This window comes from Hevea brasiliensis, chromosome 3 (assembly GCF_030052815.1).
Source record: "Hevea brasiliensis isolate MT/VB/25A 57/8 chromosome 3, ASM3005281v1, whole genome shotgun sequence".
In the NCBI taxonomy this organism is placed as follows: domain Eukaryota; kingdom Viridiplantae; phylum Streptophyta; class Magnoliopsida; order Malpighiales; family Euphorbiaceae; genus Hevea; species Hevea brasiliensis.
The window spans coordinates 101677990-101699986 of NC_079495.1; the positions used below are offsets into that span (position 1 = coordinate 101677990).

General features: G+C 34.0%; 2 protein-coding genes across 2 annotated transcripts; one reads left to right on the top strand and one right to left on the bottom strand.

The window, feature by feature from the left end:
* Positions 1 to 741: 741 nt before the first annotated feature.
* Positions 742 to 2624, top strand: LOC110668721 (uncharacterized). The gene is made up of 5 exons (XM_021830046.2): positions 742 to 990; positions 1096 to 1153; positions 1257 to 1292; positions 1540 to 1710; positions 2204 to 2624. The coding sequence occupies exons 1-5, from the start codon at positions 884 to 886 to the stop codon at positions 2420 to 2422; spliced, it is 591 nt and encodes a 196-aa protein (XP_021685738.2). The 5' UTR covers positions 742 to 883; the 3' UTR covers positions 2423 to 2624.
* On the bottom strand, positions 2596 to 20903 carry LOC110668720 (5'-3' exoribonuclease 2). Its single transcript, XM_021830044.2, has 23 exons — positions 20560 to 20903; positions 20371 to 20473; positions 20054 to 20130; positions 19812 to 19982; positions 19620 to 19739; positions 19468 to 19530; positions 19178 to 19345; positions 18472 to 18636; positions 17875 to 17952; positions 14478 to 14555; positions 14056 to 14166; positions 13847 to 13915; positions 13663 to 13758; positions 13323 to 13393; positions 11095 to 11223; positions 10938 to 11014; positions 10810 to 10850; positions 10564 to 10638; positions 9469 to 9608; positions 6535 to 6639; positions 6386 to 6461; positions 6237 to 6313; positions 2596 to 5513 (listed from the first exon to the last, which is right to left on the bottom strand). The coding sequence occupies exons 1-23, from the start codon at positions 20761 to 20763 to the stop codon at positions 3182 to 3184; spliced, it is 4626 nt and encodes a 1541-aa protein (XP_021685736.2). The 5' UTR covers positions 20764 to 20903; the 3' UTR covers positions 2596 to 3181.
* Positions 20904 to 21997: the final 1094 nt, after the last annotated feature.

Sequence of the window (21997 nt, forward strand, 5' to 3'; positions counted from 1 at the left end):
ATCTTTTACATCTACTTTTAAAATGTTTCATGACACATTTCAATTCTTGTAAAGTAAAATTAAGATATATTTAAAATACCTAAAGTGTAAACTCTAATTGCATTGACATGATAATCTGCTGACTAAAATGCAAATAATATTTAAATTCTATTTTTACAATAATTGATATTTGTTATGAGACATTTACAGGAGTTGAAGTGTATTATGAGATATTTTAAAAATTCAGAGTGTCATGAGATTTTTAAAATAAAATTCATGGATATATTAATAATTATTATTTAAAATTATGATACATTAAATTCCAACTAATCATAAACTCATTACATACTTGCCTGAATTTATTCTATTAAAATTTAATTGGATTGAATACCCAAAAATATCTCATCCATTCTCTAAGTTCCACTGTATGTTTGAGAAAAAGGAGATTTACGCGTTAAGATATTAGGCCTGCTTAGCATTGCTGTTGAGAAAATCACTTTTTTAAATATACTAGTTAGAGAGCGTTAAAAAATAATTAAAAATTAAATTTAATCAGTTTTAGTCATAAAAAAATTAAAATAATAAAATAATTTTTTTTAAATTATTTTTTTCAATAATATTTAAAATGATACTTTTATTTAAAAAAATAATTTCAGATTCTAAAATTCAATGTCAAACATGATTATTGTCTTTGAAATTGATAAGATGTCATCACAGATAGAAATAGGAAATATAGTAGCAATGGGTAAAGGCCTGCCTGCATAGTTTTGTGGGCTGGGCTGCAGATACAGGGTCTGGCAAATGGGCCTTTACTACTTTTCTTTTATAAATAATTTATTTATTAAAATTTAATTATAACTCGATCTTGTCCTAGTAGTATGATAGAGCACTGTAAGAGGTAAAGATGCTTCCATGGAGATGGAGTCCTTGTACCCAGATGCTTTTCAGCCACAATACCAGCTCCAGGAGCATGATCAAGAATAGCACTGCCACTGCCTCATCCTCATTGTGGTATAATTTGAATAGTATTGTATGTCATAATTATCTTGGAATTGGAATTCAACCTCGCTTTCACTTCCCATACTATTTCCATCCCAAATAAACTTTGTCTATTAGCTGCTCTCTCAATCAAGGAGCTGCTGGAGAAAATCTCCCTCCAGAGCAACAATTACAGGTGCTTCTCTCTCTCTCTCTCTCTCTCTCTCTCGCACTCGCTATATAAAGACTATTATGCCTCGATGCTTATTTGAGGACGTGCTATGCTATTTTGTGGATAGAGTCAGCAGAGCAACGGATTCTGGAGGAAATGGGAGGTGAGGTTATACTTCTTGATTTCTACCTTAATGCTTAGAATCCCGACTTGAAATAGCTGTTTGGTTTACAAGAAAATGTGACATTTTAATAGAAATTTGAATTTTTTTCACTGATTCTTAAAGAACAGGAAGAGCACAGAGAAAAAAAGGACAATTGCTTGACGGTGATTATTAAAGTAAAAAAAAAAAAAAAAAAAAGCAAGAAGAGGCCCATTTGGACGTATAATCTTGTTTGCATTTATGTCAGGCTAATTCTGCTGAAATGAGTTCAAAACTTGCAAAGCTTGGGCTTGCAGCTGTACTTGCGTGTGGGTTGTTTGATGCCATCACCTATACCACTATCTTTGTGCTTGCTTTCCTTGGGTATGAAAAGAGCACAGAAAAGAATCCTGCCGCCAATCTCCAAGCACTTTTAGGGGTAATATTCTTAATTTTCATTGATGTGTTTCTATAATATTCTGTTTAATTTCATTGCTGCGAGATGAAAATGGTAATCTCCAAGCCTTTAATTCTTTTCACTTATAATTCTAAGAATGCATGGTGCATAGTTTGGTATGTTTGGTCCAATACTAAATCAGAAATCATTGATGTGGGAACAACGGAATAAGAAGAGGGGCGGGGTGGGGAGGAGGGATTGGTGCAGGATATAATGTAACGATTCAGAGTTACATATAACCTTGGTTGTGTTCTTCTCAGACCATTAACTTGAATATATTAGTGAAGGTGTTAATATTATCATTTTGGTGAAAAGTGTTGCAGAAATTGTTGATTAATTGATATGCCTGAGTTCTAATCCATCATTTCATTTGTTATTGTATGCTTTTGCAATGATCTTCAAATTTCTCCTAAGAGCAAGGAAGATAAGTTATCTTCTTTGCTATTAGTTAATAAGGTTTTCTTGAAAACCTCAGATTGTAATTTTGATGTGGACTGGGAAAAACATCACCAGGCCGTTTCGAGTAGCTGGAGCTGCAGCCTTAGCACCACTTATCGACAGGGGAATGAAGCAGATTCAAAACTATTTCAGGTTTCCAAATCTTGCGTATGCATTTGTGCTTGTCGTTTCAGTAGTAGCTGCTTCATGTCTGACAATTGTTGGCTTGCTTATCCTTTCTCGATGGGGAAGGTGAGACTAAATAAGCTGTTTTGCTTCCACTTGGAATTCTCTCTAAATCAACTAGTACAACAGAGCAGCACACGTAGTTTTTCTTTTTATTTTTATTTTTTTCCCCTAAATGAAGATAGACGAGAGAACAAGAAATGACTTCAAAGAAAATTGTAGCCTACAATCATGCGCGTAATATGATGCAACTGCGAATTGCTTGAAAATCATTCAGTTCACTGAGTTTAAAACTTTTCAAATGAAAAGTTTTCTTTTCCAGTTTTCTTTCTAATAAAGAGCAAAACCAGAATCCAACAAATGAATCTATAAGCTTTCGAGGTGCACCCGGAGGCACACTCGCAATATTAGAATACAGATTTGGCTTCCCACATCATTTAAGTGCAACACAAATTTGGTTCCACTCAGATTATCTGCTTTTAAAAAAATCAGACCTCATTTCTGCTGCCAAACTTTCTTTGTAATGACAATGCCCTACAGTGCAGAGCCACGTCTATAATTCAACAAGCAATCCAGCTATCAAATTCTCAAAATTGTAATAGATGGGATCACTTTCTCTGCTCACAAAGACGAGACCATCCAATTTCTAGATGCCATTTGGGAGAGGCACCATCTTCAATCCTCCTTTTCTTGGATCTCTCTTTCCTCTTCCTGGATTGGGCTTCTTTACCAATTTCTGCTGCTGCACCTACACCAACGTGGTCAACAAAGCCACCTCCCTCTTTCCTGACAACACCAGCCTCCACTTCCTAGATCATTCAGGATACCATCAAGTTTCTTTTTCTCCGTATTGAAGGTGGCCAGCTGGTCCGCTTGCATCTACAATATGACCATCACACCCAACATGCTTGCTAAGAACACCAGATTCCATTATGGGGAGAGCATGATCCTCACTTCTCCTTTTCTTGGATCTCGGTTTCCTTTTCTTGGATTTGATTTGTGTATTAATTTCCACTGTTGCACCTACGCCAAAATGGTCACCAGAACCACCTCCCTGTTCCCTGAAAACACCAGCTTCCACTTCCTCAAGACCGTTATTTGGGATGCCATCGAGTTGTTTCTTTTCCGGCCACTTGGAGGCCACCAGTCCACTTACACCCACAATGTTACCATCACAGCATACCTGCTTGCTCAGAACACCAGAATCCAACATGGGGAGAGCATGATCTTCAATTTTTTTCCTCCTCTTGGATTTCGACTTCCTCTTCCTGGATTTGACCTCTCTATTAATTTCTGCTGCTGAACCTACACCAACATGGTCTCCAGAACCACCTCCCCGTTCCCTGAAAACAACAGCCTCCACTTCCACAGGACTGTTATTCGGGATGCTATCTAGTTGTTTCTCTTCCAACCTCTCGGAGAGGGCCACCAGTCCACTTGCACCTACAACGTTACCATCACAGCCAACCGGCTTGCTCAGAGCATTATCTTCAATTTTTCTCCTTCTCTTAGATCTCGGTTTCCTCTTCCTGGATTTGACATTGGTATTAGTTTCTGCTGCAACACCTACACCACCATGGTCACAGGAACCACCTCCCTGTACCCCGAAAACACCAGCCCGAACTTGCTCAAGACTCTTAGTTGGGATGCCATCGAGTTGTTCTTTTTCCAACCCATTGGAGGGGGCCACCAGTCCACTTGCACCTAAAATGTTACCATCACAGCCAACCCGCTTGCCCAGAACACCAGAATCCAATATGGGGAGTGCATGATCTTCAATTTTTCTCCTTTTCTTGGATCTCGGTTTCCTCTTCCTGGTTTTGATATCTGTATTAATTTCTGCTGCTGCAATTACACCAACATGGTCACCAGAACCACCTTCCTGTTCCCTGAAAACACCAACCCCAACTTTCTCAAGACTCTTCTTATTGGGGAGGCCATCAAGTTGTTTCTTTTCCGAGCCCTCGGAGGGGGACACCAGTCCACTTGCACCTACAATGTTACCATCACAGCTGCTCAGAACACTAGACTCCAACATGGGGAGAGCATGATCTTCAGTTTTTCTCCTTTTCTTGGATCTCGGTTTCCTCTTCCTGGATTTGACTGCTGTATTAATTTCTGCAGCTGCACCCACACCAACATGGTCACTAGAACCACCTCCTGGTTCCTCTAAAACACCAACATCCACTTTGTCAAGACTGTTATTTGGGCTGCCATCAATCTGTTTCTTTTCCTTTCCATTGGAGAGGGCCACCAGTCCACTTGCACCTACAACATTACCATCACAGCCAACTTGCTTGCTCAGAACACAAGACTCCAATTGCTCCAGACTGTTGTTTAGGATGTTTCTTGCTTTTGATCTCCGTTTCTTCTTCTTGGATTTGATTTGTGCTTGTGCTTCCAGTTCAATTGAAGGCTGTATTTCTAGTCCATTAGCTCCTACCTTATGAGCATTGCCATCTATCTGCTTTCCAAGCTGGTCACTTGCATGGCTTCTTTGTTCCCTAAAAGCATAGATATCATCAGCTTCAATCTGTCTCCTTCTACTAGACCTTCGTTTTCTTTTCTTGGATTTCACCTGTTTCTTTATTTCCACTTCCCCTTCTGTGCCTACATGAACATCATAACCTTGCCTCTTCTCCCCGACAATGCAACTCCCTAGCTTCTCAACATTGGTGCATTTATCCATTTTCTGAGTCTCACATTTTGAGTGATTCCTATGAATGGAATGCTCCAACTCCACAACATTGTTATCTGGGACACCAAAACCTTCACTCCGTTTTCTTTTCCTTAATCTCCTTTTCGCTTTTTTAGATTGAATTTCTATTCTTATTTCCTTAACTCCATCATCACCTGCATGGTTACCATCTCTCCGTTCACTAAGAATGCTCTGCTTCAATTTCTCTGTGTTGTGTGGAACACCTTCACCTTCACTTCTTCTTTCTTTAAATCTGTCATCAATGAAGTTCTTATTATCTTTGCTCCATTTCTTTTTCCAGGCATTAACTTTTGTTCGGATTCCCCCCAATCTATATGCATCTACACGGAAACCAGGTCCCTTGTATCCACAGATATCTTCTTGTTTGGCGGGATAACACGAAGACACAAGTCGATGAGCCAAATTTGCCAGATGGGGACCTGAAATGGACTTTGGGATTGGCCTACCAAAAAGGAAAATACACCAACATTTAGCAAGAAATGAGCAATACAGAAACTAATAAAATAACAAAATGTTCCACAAACCAATTAATATCAGCAAATGGAACTCCAAAACCTTTATCCAATCTTAGGACAGATCTTCTATTTATTTAACTTTTTAAGTGCAGTAGAACAGCACTATGGCTCAGGCCTATGATCTCTATCCGGACTACCACAATCTCCATCCCCACTTGAACTAGCCCAAAGTGGCAAAGAACAGAATTTAGTTATTTTCACAAATATACATGCAAGTTGGAAAACACCTTTCTTCTTAAAAAATATGAACCATCTATAAATGCATTGAAGTGACGTGTGCTTATGAAAGTTCCAATATGTCCCACCTATGTTTACCCAGACATGGGTATAAGTATCAAATGCAGGAACTTGTACAGGTGTCAACTCACATATCTTCTAAAATTTTCGTAGTTTTCCTCATTAATCTTAATTAGCAAAGTGAAGTATTTGTGTCCAGATATCCTCATCTAACATGATTACTTTAGGGAAAAAGGAAAAGATCAAAAAAAAAACTATTGAGCTCAAGTGCTCAACAACAAATGAAACTACAAAAAGGGAATATAATATAGTATATTCATCAAGTTCTTTCTAAACTTGGCTATGTTTCATCATGAACCAAGAGAATTTTTGACTAGTTAATATTCTTTCTTTATACGATTGAAACTACATACCTTCTAGAAGATACCCCTTTGGAAACAACTGTCTCATGCCAAATATGTGGTGGTGAAATTTCCTGTTCGCCCACAGACTGGCAGGGAAAAAACAATCAAGTTAAAATTTATTCATGAAATTTCAGGCAAAAAAAAAATGAATCACATACCTTGCCAGGCAAGATCACTTCCTCTGGTAGTTTTGAGATATGACAATGAAACACTGGGTACTTGTATGAGATAGATCTGCAAACAATAGTTCCTAAAAAAATAAGGATAGCTCTGCAGGAAAGCAAAAGTACCAAATCCAGAAACTTACATGACTTCATTATTTGCAATCATCTGCATGCTTTCAATTGGTGAATATACTTCCGCAGGCCACACAGATTTATCAGAATTACAAATAAATCCATTCATTCCACCGCTTCATAATTATGAGAACAGATTCTAGTCAGTAATACAGTTTTGAAATACCATCAAAATTGAAAATCATGTCACATTTTTCATCAAGAAGCAAATAATTTCCCAGGAAAAAAATACTACTAGGAAATAGAACTATAAGCACTTTTCATAAAAACATAACAAAAAAAATTCCAGGAACAGTAGGCACTGCTATAAGCTAAATGTAATATTTGGCAGAATGAGGAAGCTTGAAATTACTGAATCATACATCATACAATTTGAGGAACTCAAGAAGAAACTCAAAGATCTTGTTTCTTGAATCCCAACAATTGTATTAAAATAATGTTGCATACTCTATTATAGGAATTCTCCAAGAAAATAGAAAGTTGGAAATATGTCAATGTCTCAATGGCTTTATGGCACAATGCCACATTTTCTTTGTCAAAAAAGTGAGAGGATGCAGCTATGGAGTATGGGTGCAGTTATCAGGTGGGGTAGATGAACCAGGGAGGGAAAAAAAAAAAAAAACTGAATCTAATTTGAAATTTGACAAGAAAATAAAAAAGAATATTAAAAAAAAAAAAGTGGTAATAAGAATATTATGGTGTCAAGAGTTTCTTTCTTGCTAATAAAAAAACTGAAAATCCTGGTAGATGAAACTAGTGAAGAAGTTAATCAAAAGTTAGAGTTGTGAAGAACATGTGAGAGTAAAAATTTTAGACTAAGTAGAAGTAAGATGGACAAAACAAAGTAGAATGACAAAAAAAAAAATCCATATAACCAACCTCAACTAGTTTGGGGGCTTAATCGTTGTGTATAAATATATTTGTCTAAACCTCAATGATGGAAACTATATAGTATATTCGCAACAATTGTCATACATAGTCTTATTGAGCAAGACGGTTTTATTAGTAATGTGTCTAAATTTTTTTATAAGAAAATCATTTTATAATTTTATATTATTCACTGAAAAAAAACTGTATTAAGCATATAATTACATAATTAATTTAAAATTTATTATTAATCAAGATATAACATTATTAAACATGTGAATTTGGAAAATCTAGTAGATATATATTTTATATTGATGAGATAATTATATACATCATTAATATATTAAAATTTCAAATTATTGATAAATAAGAGTTGATATTTCATATAAAACACATCAATTATGGTCCATTTTATTACAATATACATTGTAAAATAAAAATATTAATAAATATTCATGGAAGTACATCCATGCGTTTAATATTACTAAGAATATGAGTGGAAGGTATAACCTTTAATTTAAATAGACAAAATATAACTAAATTTTAATGGATGGATAAAAGACAATTTATCTTAATGCCCATACTTCCATCAATAGTCATTTTTATCTGAAAAAAAATGGAAACATTGTTTCATTATTGGCAATTAATGTATATATGCATTCTCTTAAAAAAAAAGTGTAATTCTACTTGCAATACGCATGCAAAAGCAACTAGTATACATTCATGCATACAGTATCAAAGCTTTAAACCTAAATCTTTGTATTCAGGAATAGTTGTTCATTCAGTCAACCACCCCACCCCAACCCATCTTTCTCTTTGTGTGTCTCCACAACTACAGGCTACTCATTACCCCCACTCCTAGTTTTTGGTATGTTAAATAATGCTAGTTATTATAGGTGTGGTTGGTGAAATTTAAATTTAAAATTATTAATATTTTGAATAAATTAAATTCTCAACTTAAAAGAGAATGCAAAATTTTTTTTAATATATACATTATCATTAGTTTAAATGGAGTGGTACTGTCCCAAAGTAATCACTTTAAATATCTAGGCTCAATACTTCAAGTAGATGGGGGATGTGAGGAGGATGTTAGTCATAGGATTAAAGCCGGATGGTTGAAGTGGAGACGTGCCACGGGAGTTTTATGTGATCGTAAGATTCCCAATAAATTAAAAGGAAAATTTTACCGTACAGCCATACGACCGGCTATGTTATATGGTAGTGAGTGTTGGGCACTGAAAGAGTCGTATGCATCTAAGATAAGAGTTGCAGAGATGAGAATGTTAAGGTGGATGAGTGGCCATACTAGACTAAATAAAGTCCGTAATGAAAGTATTAGAGAAAAGGTAGGAGTAGTGCCAATTGAATATAAGTTGAGAGAAGGGAGATTAAGGTGGTTTGGTCATGTGAAGCGTAGACATACGGAGGCTCCAGTTAGACAAGTAGAGCACATTAGGTTAGAGGATAGAAAGAAAAAAAGGGGTAGACCTAAATTGACTTGGAGGAGAGTAGTACAACATGACTTAGAAGCATTACACATTTCTGAGGATTTAACCCAAAATCGTTCAGAGTGGAAAAAGCGAATCCATATAGCCGACCCCAAATTTTTGGGATAAAGGCTTAGTTGAGTTGAGTTTAGTTGAGTATACATTATCATTAGTTTGGATTCCCAAAGTTCTTGATCCAATAGTTTTAGATAAGGTACAAAATAAAAGCTATTGGTTCAAACTTCCAATTTGTGACCACCCTATAATCAGAGACAATAACACTCCAGTTCTCCCTCGCTCTCTCTCTCTCAGTGTTCATATTCCACTTTATTGCTAATTGAATCAGAGCATACTTTCACCTGTGAATAACTCGACTGTCCATATAATCATCTGTTGTTTAATCATGAACAAAAGGCTAATATTCTTACATAGGCGACAGAATTGGATACATCAAAATGATGTGGCAAATGATGATAATGATGACGTTGATGGTACTAATGAAGAATACCAAAAACAAACAAAAATATTTTTACATAATGGTGATGATGATGATAATCATAAAAACAAATTTCATAGGCCCAAATTACACACCTGATTTTTGGGTCAATTTTCTGTAACACATTAGGATGACAATTCTGCTTAGAAAATTGAATTATAATATCGGCCAGAGGATGTGAAATATGAACAAATAGGATATCCAAATCCAAACTGTTTCTCTGTCTTTCATCATCCTGTTAAGATGAAAAAATATTCTCAGAAACTTTCATCGAACACGAATAGGGTGTAGTAATTTGAGTCCATATTATTTTAAATTAAATCTATGCTATATAACATGGACAACACTTGAAAGATATGTCTATTCATCAAATCGAGAACAAGCGTGTCTAACAAATGTGAAAGGAGTTTTAATGTTACTTTACCTAGTGGTGGCAACTTAGGCTAGTATGTCATGTTAGTGCTATGTTGATAGTCGACTATAAGAATATTGGAAACAATACTAGCATAACAAGATTGATTATTTGCATAAAAATCAAAGAATATAACACAGACCATATATACCAAACAAGCAACACAAAACACCATGTGTAACTTGTTTAACTAGTTAACTTGCCAAGGCCCACCTAACAAGGATGACTAAAATATAAATTTAGCCTTTTTCATTTTCTCTTTTTTTTTTTAATTTTCTATCTTTTAAAGTGACAACCATATCCTCAATATCTTTTGCAATACACACACACACACACACACAAAAGGGGGGGAAAAGTTACAAATGGATCTATCACAGTTAACCATGTCATAAATACATTAATTCTGCATGGCCACGTAATCCGTGACACACATGATTATCTTATCAAAATTGTCACATTATTATAATACAAACATGATTAAGGCACGAACTCTTAAACAGCATGTTCCATTTCAATTGTTTAATCGGATTCAATATAATCATCTCCACCTGCAAGTTTACCATGCATTTGTCTTACTTATTTTGGGCCACGCATGTACATTTAGGAACAAGGTCAGATCCCAATCTTAAACACTAATAATTATATGCATTAAAAGGATGAAATTCTAAGGAGTAAATGGAATAACTCTTCATTTATCTATCTCTCATACACACAAAAATACCAAAAGATGCCACACAGGACTTGTGGTAAAAAAAACTACAGGTAACATTGGTATTACCGTCAATTCGTGCTCCACTTGAGCAACTGCTGAAAGAAGACGGGACTCTTCAATGAATGGCAATATGCAAACTGCCTGAGAATCAGAAGAAAAAGACATCATTGAAAGAAAAATCATTCAACCCAAAGAAGCATTTATGAGGGAGAAAAAAACCCATTTTTATACATTTAAACCATATTTTGATCATAAGAAAACACAATCAATAGTTTATTCATGTTGACAGAGGAATCGGGAATCAACAACTACCTGCCATTTACGACGTTTTCCATTCAAATCAAGCCTAAAATCTGCCAGTAAATTTAATGATCAGATACCATCAAAAAAATGAACAGACAATGTCCATGCAGAAGTTACAAGTCTGATTATAATTGTACCAGAAGGATAAAAGTCCAGTATAGGAGACGATGCATCTGTCATGAATTTCCTGTAAGATAAGGGAAGAGCACATGCGCTGCATGCACACCAATCAGGTCAATCTTTATTTTAACAAAGATCTTCATGAAGGAACAGGAAGAAGTTCAGAAAGAAAACCTTGCAGCAGGCAATACAGCCATTAATTGGTCAAATGGCTTGAAAGGTTCTCCAAGTGTGAAGTGAATTTCCAACTGATCAAGACCGTAAAAATCTGACGCAAATGGTGCATAATGATAAGGGTAGAACCTACACATAAAATATCAATACAATTAACAGCAATCCAGTATACATGTTATGGAAAAAGAAGACCTAGACCCATGAGTGCAACAATGAAGTGCTCATTTTGATAAATAACCAAAGCTGATCTATGGTGAACAAGGAACACACAGTTATCACAATTCAAAATAGCATGCTTTTTATCATCTACCATGCAAATAAGACCTAAAAGCAAAGGAAATTTTAATTATAACATCAGCATTTTAATCCAAACAAAATAACAGTTGACCTCAAGTGAGATTTTGAAAATTATGTTGATAAGAATTTCAGAAGGGAATTTTAGAAACTTGAGGCAACCAGGTTATGATAATGCCCATTGAACATAGGAAAGGTGTGCGCAAACACGCGCACACGCACACACACACACACACACAGTAGATGTACAAAATAAATTTAAATCTTCATTCTAATGACACCTTCAACAGTCCACTCTTTCCCCTGAACATTATTAAAACATTTCAAGAATGTGAACAAACCTAGATTCCTGTCAACTAGAAGTCTAGAAACTAAAACTTCTATTCAAAGTTGACAACCATATTTACATGCTGGCAGACAACAACACAATCTTAGAATCCTTTTCAACTCCCCTCTTACAATTTGTTCAAAAAATAAATCTCTGAAGAATCCTCCAGAAAAGAGTTGAGATTTCAATTTTCAAAGAAGCCATTTCTGTTGTTTTTGTTTCAGTTTTGCAAACAAATGGAAATAAAGATAACTTTGCAATGACATAGCTCTTGACCTGTTGGAATTGATGAGATTTTCCCTTAATTCATGAGATATGTCTCATATTGAAAAATCTCATGATTATGAGAACATTATATAATTGATTAACAAAATCAATGCCTTGATTAAAGCTTATATAAATGAGTGATTTATGGTTTACTGATAAGATGCCATGTATATCCTATATTTTCCATTATAAATATGTAGTCCTATATATTATGTTAACACATAAGTGAATGAAATATAACACTTTGAGGCTTTGTGTCCATGGACAGACTCTCAATAGCCAAATCGCGTAAATCTTTCTCTTGTTATTTTCTCTTATATTACTATCATTCTAAATTTCAACATGGTATCAAAGCATAGAGTTTGATTCCCAAAGTTCTTTTTTCCGTCAAATTCTCCATCTTAATGTATCAGAACCTGTGTATCGAGTCCCTTCTCTAAAAATTCTCTTTTCTATTTTTCTCCTCTATTTTTTGAAAAGAAACAGATCCAAAAGTATAAATATTCAAACCATCATCAAAGGAAATCATTCAAGTCTCATTGCCCAAGACAGAAGCACCAGTCGCTGAAGAGGTTCACACGCCATCTCTTTCTTTCCACCTTGAATCCACGTGCAGGCACATGACATCACATCCAACCACCATTTCTTGCCGGAGTTTCTCCTACTGAGGTCACCTAAGTCTAGCGACTCCCCCCAGCTAATCAACTCCACTTGAATCTTAAGACAAGGGAATCCCTTCTCCTTACAATAGTTGTTTCCCTGTCTCTCTATTTCTAAGTTTCTATTTTAAATTTACAGCCCACTTATAAAAAAGAGAAAAAAAAAAAAAAAAAAAAAAAGATAAAAAGAAAAGGGAATCTTGATGATAGATTCATAAGTTTAGCAAAAAATCTCATCAAGGGGAAGCGTTAAAATAGATGAGATTTTCCTTTAATTCATGGGATATGTCTCGTATTGAAGAATCTCATGATTATGAGAAAATCATGTAATTAATTAACAAAATTAATGGCTTGATTAAAGCTTATAAAGGAGTGATTTATGGTTGTTGATAGGATGCCACATATATATTGTATCTTCCCTTATTAACATGAAGTCTTAGGTATTATGTCAACACACAAGTGAATGAAGAAACACTTTGAGGTTTTGTGTCTGTGAATGCAAGCTTTCCGTAGTTGAACCAAGTAAATCATTCTCTATTTTCTCCTACCTTTCTATCATTCTAAATTTCAACACCAAGCAAGACTAAACACCAATATCAAGTATGGTTCCCTTGACTCGTCAGTCCATCTATCAGAATGTTGACAATGTTTAGAGATGATAAGCACAAAGGAGCACATACCACTGCCAAGAGCACACTTCATGGTAGTAGTACCTCATGACCCAACAAATCCCTTCTATATATTTTAAAACCTGCATAAAATTGCAACAAAGAGACATTAATATCTTATAAAGTACTTAATTACAATGAATTAACCTTTATGTAGGTTTATTCAAAGGCCATAAAAACTTCTAAATGCCATTTGGTATTATTACATTCATTTTTTTATAATGTCGGACAGACAAGTAAAATTTAGCTTACAGATTTTTAACTAATACATAAGAGAGAAGTATTCAAGTGCTAAACAACATATCCGAGCCATATTGTTCAGATAAGAAAAATTATAAGTACACATCCTCACCACATGCCTCCGAACTCTCTCTTGCTCATCTTTGGTCTTGGCCTCAAACTTTTTTGCATAATATCTTTCTTTCCAATCATCTTCTCCCAGTTTCATCTGTAAAAAGTGCAGAGTTCACAATAGAATAATCAGGAATTTCACCTTGAATGCTAAAGATAAGATATGAATAAGCCTGATAACAAACCTTGTCAGCTAAAATATCTGCTTCCTTGGATAAACGGTGGATTGAGTCTTCAAAATTCATGCCTCCAGACTAGTTAAATGATGATAAAAATCCATAAAATCCCAGTTCCTTATTAAAAACATGTTTGACTAGAATTACACTGAAATTACCAAATAAAGTTTGACCATATAAAAAGTACTAAGATTTTGTGCATGTTGACAGAGACGTACTTCTTCCACTGAAGGTGAAGATCCATGACTTGTGGAATGTGAATTACGATCATTCTGCAGCAATTTTGCGAGCTTCCTATTTAAAAAGCGCTGTTTCTTCTCTTTCATTATCTGAGAAACAATAGATGATACTTACAGGTGTTATCCCAAGATCCAACCCATCAAGCACACAACAACTGCTCTGAATCAAGCTAGACGATCTCCTATCACTAGGCTCACCAGCCAACCACTACCACTGTGGTCTAACTACACTAACTCTTATAGCTCTTATTACCATTTAAAATGACAAACAACAGAAGGGAAATTCCAGAAATGAAAATGAAGTGACCAAGGAACGCGCAACAAATTAAGGCAAACAAGATGGAAGCCAATATAAGAAACTTAGTTCAAATCATACAAGAATGCAGTATGTCATAGGATACCTGGCTCCTTTTCCTAAAGATTGCGCCTTCATATGAACTCACAGCTTGTATAAAATGCTCCACACGTGCCAAATTTATCTGCCCATTAAATGAGAAAAACAACGTAAGACAGAAAAACCACTACTCTAGAAATTAGAAATACTTCCCAATTATGCAGAAGATGCAAATAAAATATAGATATTGCAACTACATACACACACATGAACATACAAAGAGACATATCTAGGAATCATCGTTTTAAACAACATTGGAAAGTGTAATAGAATCATCCATTATATGAGTTGTTTTACAAAATAAGCAAAAATAATAAAAAAAGGAAGAATTTAACTAAATATCAATATATTTTTGTGTCTAATAATTTTTAAAACTCAACTCAACTCAACTAAGCCTTTATCCCAAAAATTTATTGGGGTCGGCTATATGGATTCTCTCTCTCCACTCTAAATGATTTTGGGTTAAATCCTCGAAAATGTATAATGCTTCTAGGTCATGTTGTACTACTCTCCTCCAAATCTGTTTAAGTCTACCCCTTCTTTTCTTTCTATCCTCTAACCCAATGTGCTCTACTTGTCTAACTGGTGCCTTTGTATATCTACGCTTCACATGACCAAACCACCTCAATCTCCCTTCTCTCAACTTATCTTCAATTGGCACCACTCTTACCTTTTCTCTAATACTCTCATTACGGACTTTATTTAGTCTAGTATGATCACTCATCCACCTTAACATTCTCATCTCTGCAACTCTCATCTTAGAAACATACGGCTCCTTCATTGCCCAACACTCACTACCATGTAACATAGCCGGTAGTATGGCTGTGCAGTAAAATTTTCCTTTCAACTTATTGGGAATCTTGCGATCAAAGAAGGGTCAAAGAAATAATTTAGTACAAAAAGTATTTTTTTTTATAATAAATGTTTATATGAATGGGTTATGATACTAAATTATTATATATAAATATACAAGAAAGTAACAGATGGTCCAAATAAAAAATTAAAAGATAATTTTTCAAACAGTTTGTATTAAAAACTATTATCTTTATTTATATATACAGTTAAAATTGACAATTCAAATACAAGTTTAAATGGAAAGTTGAAAACTGACTATGTAGGGCCCTTAAAAGATAAAAATCACGTTTAGACATTAGAGCTCATTTTTTTTAGGGTGGGAGGTTGGAGAATTCACAGAACCAATATAACATTTTATATCCAACATCATCGCTCCTTTTTCTCCCCTTCAGAAATCCAGATGGCACTGCCCTCCCCTCTATACACGATTGCAGGCACACAACTCACACCTTTTCTTTCTTCCACTCCCCTGCTCATCCTCCTCCTCCTTTGGGGAATCAGAGCTGTCGATGGGTAAAATGAGAGGAGATGGTCTACCTGCAGGTAAATTCTCCTCTTTCAAAGTGATACAGCTGTTTCAGCCATGTCACACTGTTTTGGTACCATTTCAAATTTCAATGTGAATTCTGACTTACAGTAGATGTAACAGTAAATCATATTGGCTTGCCATTGTGATGCATATCTGTGAATATGGTATATTATTAGATATTAAAAACCAGCGAGCAATGCAGAGCATAGACTAAAATAGTTACTACACTTATGTTTCCTTAACAGTAATATGTATTTTACAAGCTCAAAGGCAGGTTTAATAATGAAGTGCCAACATGATTGATAACCCATCGATTGAGTACCCCGCTCAAAGTACAAGTTGTTAGGAGTTCAAAACCTGCCATCCTCACCCAAATCCTGCAACCTCCCCACCTCAACCCCATTTATTCCCCAAAAAACAAGAAAAGAAAATAATAGAGAGAACAGGGATGCTAAAGTAATTGGAGGTCCAGTACTTAAGAATAGTGTGAGAAGTTATGACAATTATATTTTTATATATTTAAATATAATTTATATAATTATTTGAATATCAAATAAATATTTTAGTTATATTTATTTATATATATAATAATATATATAATATTTATTTATCTAAATTTTAATTATATTATACAAATATTATAGAAAATATATTAAATATATTTAAATTTGAAATATATAAAATATTTAAATATACAAAACCCATTTCCAATGTCCATCAGTGGTAAGGAAGGGCTGTGGGCCTGTGGCAACTCCTCGGAGCATAATAAGGCTAATGGTGGCAACGGATGGTCGAGGAGATGATGGAAAGAGATTTTTCAGGCAATTAGGGTTTGCAGGTTCAGTTCGGGTCTTCCTCAAACCAATGCCGATCTACAAGCCACAGGCATCAATGACTGCGGCTGATCATTGAAATGGGGTCTTCAGTGGCCAATAAGCTGATTGGGACCGGTTTCAGGCTTTCAGCCCTTGTCAGATGGCAAAGATCCAACTACTGGAAGCTCTCGTCTATTGGAAGATCCAGTCGGCCAATTTTAAATAAAATGTTTATTACTGTATTTAAAATAGTTATTATATTGAAAATATATTTATTATATAAAATATTTTAAAAATATATAAATATATTATACAAACTATATTTATATTATATCTACTAATTATAACATATATTAACTATTTAAAAAAAAAGTTTAAATGAGGGGACTATTTTGTTAATAAAACAAAATGTTTGGGACTAAATTGTTTCAAATTGAAAATAGAGTTAAGGGCATGTCAGTCATTTTTACTATAATTAATAGTAAATTGCAGAGAGGGACTAATCTGTATATATAATAAAAAGTAAGGACTAAATTGTTTGATTTTGAAAATGCAAAGACTAAGTTGTAGGTTTCGCTAAACCTCAGGGACTAAATTGTAATTTATCCAACTATCTTCATTCTACTAGTGAAATCTATCCTAATAATTAAATTTAAATAATATCTGCAGTAGCTCAAATTCAAAAATAATGGAAGAATAGAATGCCTATAGTAAAATCCTCCTTTTTTTGTGAAGGCTTAAATTTTTTGTAGTTCAGTGAAAGAAGTAGAGGCCTCTAGACTTTGGGCGTGAAAAGAAAAATCCATCCAGAGGCCTTCATGAACATTTCTGGGAAAATGGTGTTCTTTACTTTAAAGCTTCCATTGACATTTTGTTCATTTCATAAATTTCCTGAATTCTTTCACATAGGAACTGATTTTTATTTTCTTTCTTTCATTTCTTTACTTAGCTTTGGTATACTTCCCATTTAGTTAGGTTTCTGTCACCTATAGGGATTTTAATAACAATTAACACAAAGAACAAATGATCTTTTTTCTTTTCAGAATTTACTTGTACAAATGACATTATAATAAAGATTCATTACTTTAAGTACAAAATATAAGATATCTATTATAAAGTAAAGACTAAATAGAAGACAAAAGGCTGTGCATTTTTACACCAGTCAACATGTCACATGAAACAAATAGAATAGTTCAATTACTCACCTGAAAAGAATCTGTCAAGTAACCACCCATTTTCACAAATTCCTTCTTGTACACCATCATGAGCAAATCAATAGCGCCCTTCAAAATCAGGAATGGATAAACTCATAAACATTAGATTCACAGCCGTTAACTAACATTATGTAACAGTATGGAATATGACATGAGAATAGAAACTTAGTATTTAATCATATTCCTGATTAAATAAAACTCAAAGAAAATTCAACCACACTCTGAAGAACTATCCTAGGGATTAATTGGCAATATTTAGAATAAATGAGTTCGCTTTCCAGTGTGGTGATCAGAAGTCAAACATTTGAATTCCCAATTACATTGACAGAGAAACAACATGCTTACTGTAGTAAACACTAAAATTAATCTTTCTCATCAATGTGAAAGAATAGAGTGGACATTGGGAGTGGGAGAAACCATATTTGGAGTAGATCAAATACCATAAAAGCATAGATGAATTCACATTCAACATAAATATAGCAACAGAAAGAGAGCAATGGCAATAGATGTTTGTTTCTCAGGGAGATTTATATAAACATGGATGAAGTGTTTCAATATTAGAATATATGTATACATATAAACATCCACCTCAGATATTGCCAGAGTTGGTAAGTGTGGCAGAAAATCATTTCCAACAAACAAGCACATTAAGACAAAATCATCAATCAGCCGCTCCAGCTCTGTCTCAAATGTCAAGCCTGGGATGCTCATATCATACTCTAAATACTCCCTCAAAACCCATATGTTTAGAAACTGCAAAAGTAGAACGTTAAAAAGTTAATTTTCTGAAACTAACAGGTAAATTGCAAATTTGTCTCCAGATCACAGTACATATCATTAGGTTAAGTGGATTGGATATTTAGCTCATCAAGTAGACACCATTAAAAAAAAAAAAGCCACATTAACAAACTTGCTAGTAGCATACTTTTTTGGCCATTAAATTTGTATAAATTCAACAACCCCATGCAGATCCAGCTAATATTATCCACACACAGATTGATTTGCAACATATAAACAAGAGTAAAATCAACAAAATAGAAAAGGAATTTCAAAATTTTATAAGAATGAATATCAACAGTTGAAAAATTATCATAGAACAGATTGTGATCAATATATATATAAGGGGAACAAGAACATTGTGATCAATCGTATTATTTTCTTGTTCAATACTAAATTATAACTGAATTAGTAACTCTCCACAGCTAAGTCAACTGCAGAGATAATGGATAAAATCATCATGTTCGTGAAAGAACCATTGAAATTGTAAAAAAAAATAAAAAAAAGGGAAAATTACCTCAAAATTCAGCCCCAAGATGTAATCATCTAAATTCTCAGCAATCCTCCCCTTCTTTGCTAAATTTGCATTTCCTTTTTTCCAAGTTTGATTTGCATTTCCTTTCTTGGATTTACCCTTTTTCCCTTTACTCAAAGAACTGACCTTTTCTCTTCTTCTGTAAACATACTGTGCATCCAAGGAAAAAAAGAGGAGAGATAACTTACAGACAGAACGTTCTAGTTCACATGATTGCAACTGACTAACTAAGCTTTGATCAAGAAGCTAAATTATAGTCCCTGTGTACAAACCTCTCTTAGAATTGAGAAATGGACTTCATGTGCAGCCAATGCAAGCATGATCAGATCAGCATCCTAATATAACATATTTATCAAAACATTATAAGACTAACCATATCTGGATTAGAACTCACGTAAGAACACAAAAAGGCAATGGCACTTACCATTCCATACAAGCAATGCCGTGTATTTGGATTGTATCCAGGCAAATCTCTTTGCAATCGGATGTAAGACAATACCTTGTGCTCCCCTTCACCAGGTACATTGGCATCAGAGAGAATGACCTAAGAAAACCCACGTACAAACATTAAAAAATAGGGAAAGGGAAGATCCATGCTCCAGATTTATCAATTTACCTTTATTCCCCGCCAGGCTGAATCCCCATTCATCCTCAACCGTATGTAATACCTAAGTGCCGATGACAATAAAGCCATGAACTCAGTTCCAGGTGTGATTACATTTGAGTCCATCTTCTTTAGTTGCTCTGAAAGGGCAGGTTTTTCTTCAGATTTTTCCATTTTCAAGGCCTGAGAACACTCAAAATCTCAATCTTCTTTTTATCTTCATATGAAAAAACAATAGAATCTGTAAGACTCACTTTCTCAGCTGCTTCTTTAGCAGCCATGAAACGCCTTGATCGTTGTTGATTCATCTTAGCTCGCGGAGCAACACCATCTGTGAAAAATTAATCCAAAAAACGAAAGACAACAAAAGAAAGAACAAAAAAAAAAAAGAAGTTAACTTCACCAACTAATGCCCAATGCGCTGACACTTCCAAGCAAGTCATTTAGTATTTCTATAAACAGCCCATAAATCGCCAGTTCCCAAATATCTCGGGTTCCATATTTCATAAGAAAGAGATACAAACAGTTAAATATATACAAAAAAGGTTCAAAAAAAATAGTACAAACTCACCGATTGCCAAGTATAAAAGCTTGCGAGGCCTAACTATGGAGAAGATCCTATCAATGTACTTGAAAATGTATTTGAAAACCTCGTCATAGGTCGTGGGGGCCGGCTGTTACATGAAACTACAAAAACTCAGCGAAGACTTGCTCAATAATCAATCAAAATCAGAAATTAAACAAAAAAAAAAAGTCACACCAAATCTTCAGGGTGGAAGCAAGGGTGGATAATGCCATTCATGTCGAGATAGAGGTTATCGAATTCGAAGCCATTTGGATTGGGAAGAGACACGTCGACTGGAAGAGCAACGCCGTTCACCACCCTCGGACGTTCTTCGATGACGTCCACCGCCATACGCGGATACTTATCCGTCAACCATTTGTAGAAAGACGGAATTCCCATTTTCTAATCTATGATATCTATTATGATTATGGAGTCCAGTATGACTAGGTGCAAGTGTTGCAGAATTAGCTGGAAGCAGCGTGCGGCTAGGTTGCTAGGGTTCTCGGAACAAACGATTTCCAAAAGAGGGAGACGGTAAAGACTTGCCGTGTGTTAAATAGAGTGGTACTGCAAAGCTGACGTGTCAGCTCGCGGTGAACTATTTGTTTTATTTTTTTGAAAAATTCTTTTTTTTATTACTTGATTTAATAAAAAAACTTTATTTTAAAAAATAAAAACTAATTTAATATAAATTTACAATTCATTTCATAAAATATTTTAAAATAATATTTTTCCATAAATTAATTGATTATAAAAAAAATATCAATTTATCGAAAAATAAAATTTCATTAAAAAAATAAATATACTATTTTTAATAATATAAATAATTTTAATTATAAATAACACTAAATAAAATATATTCATTAACATTTCATATTTAAAATATATTATCTTATTTAAAATTAAGATAAAAAAATATAGTTGGCCTCGTAATATTTTTATAAAATAATATTCTTTTATATAAATTAATTAATTATAAAAATTTTATTAATTTAACAGAAAATTATTTAAAAACAACCACATGTAATAATTTTATGGAAAAATTTAAAATATTGTAAAAAAATATTTTAACACAATATTATTATTTATTTTACAATATTTAAGTTTAGATCTCCAAACTTTAGCACGAGTCCCTAACTTCTCTAAATCAAAATAATTATCTTTAATACTTTTAAAATTATGAAAATATTTTTGAAGGTTCTCTACATTGTCCTTATATTAATTAAATTCATTTTAATTAATTTCACTAATCTAATAATATTTTACAAATTAATTAGCTAGCTAATAACTAGATAAAAACTACATAAATTAAGTTTGAATTTACCTTTGTAAAATGTAGGAATTGATTGTAAACATTACCACATTCTGGAACAGATCATTGGGCGTGTGAATCAAGCCGAAAACGCAGTCTCGAGCACTGGTGAGTTATCACTAATTCAATTGCACTTAAAAGAAACTAATAAAGTATTAATAATTATCATATAATTACATCTAATTTACAATAAAAAAAAACTCTAAAATCTCATTGATTAATATATGTAATCCGATAATCGCTTTTTTCAAATAATGTTTAATCAAAGTGAAGTCGATCACATCTTAAAAGTTTCAGCGTGTTGAATTTAACGGTGGTCAT

Coding starts and splice junctions, on each gene's coding strand:
- LOC110668720 (XM_021830044.2), bottom strand. CDS start 20,763: ATGGGAATTCCGTCTTTCTACAAATGGTTGACGGATAAGTATCCGCGT. Junction 18,637..19,177: donor TCTTGGGGCTGAATTTTGAG/GTAATTTTCCCT, acceptor CTACTTTTGCAG/TTTCTAAACATATGGGTTTT. Junction 17,953..18,471: donor CAACTCTGGCAATATCTGAG/GTGGATGTTTAT, acceptor CTGATTTTGAAG/GGCGCTATTGATTTGCTCAT.
- LOC110668721 (XM_021830046.2), top strand. CDS start 884: ATGCTTCCATGGAGATGGAGTCCTTGTACCCAGATGCTTTTCAGCCAC. Junction 1,293..1,539: donor GATTCTGGAGGAAATGGGAG/GTGAGGTTATAC, acceptor CATTTATGTCAG/GCTAATTCTGCTGAAATGAG. Junction 1,711..2,203: donor ATCTCCAAGCACTTTTAGGG/GTAATATTCTTA, acceptor TGAAAACCTCAG/ATTGTAATTTTGATGTGGAC.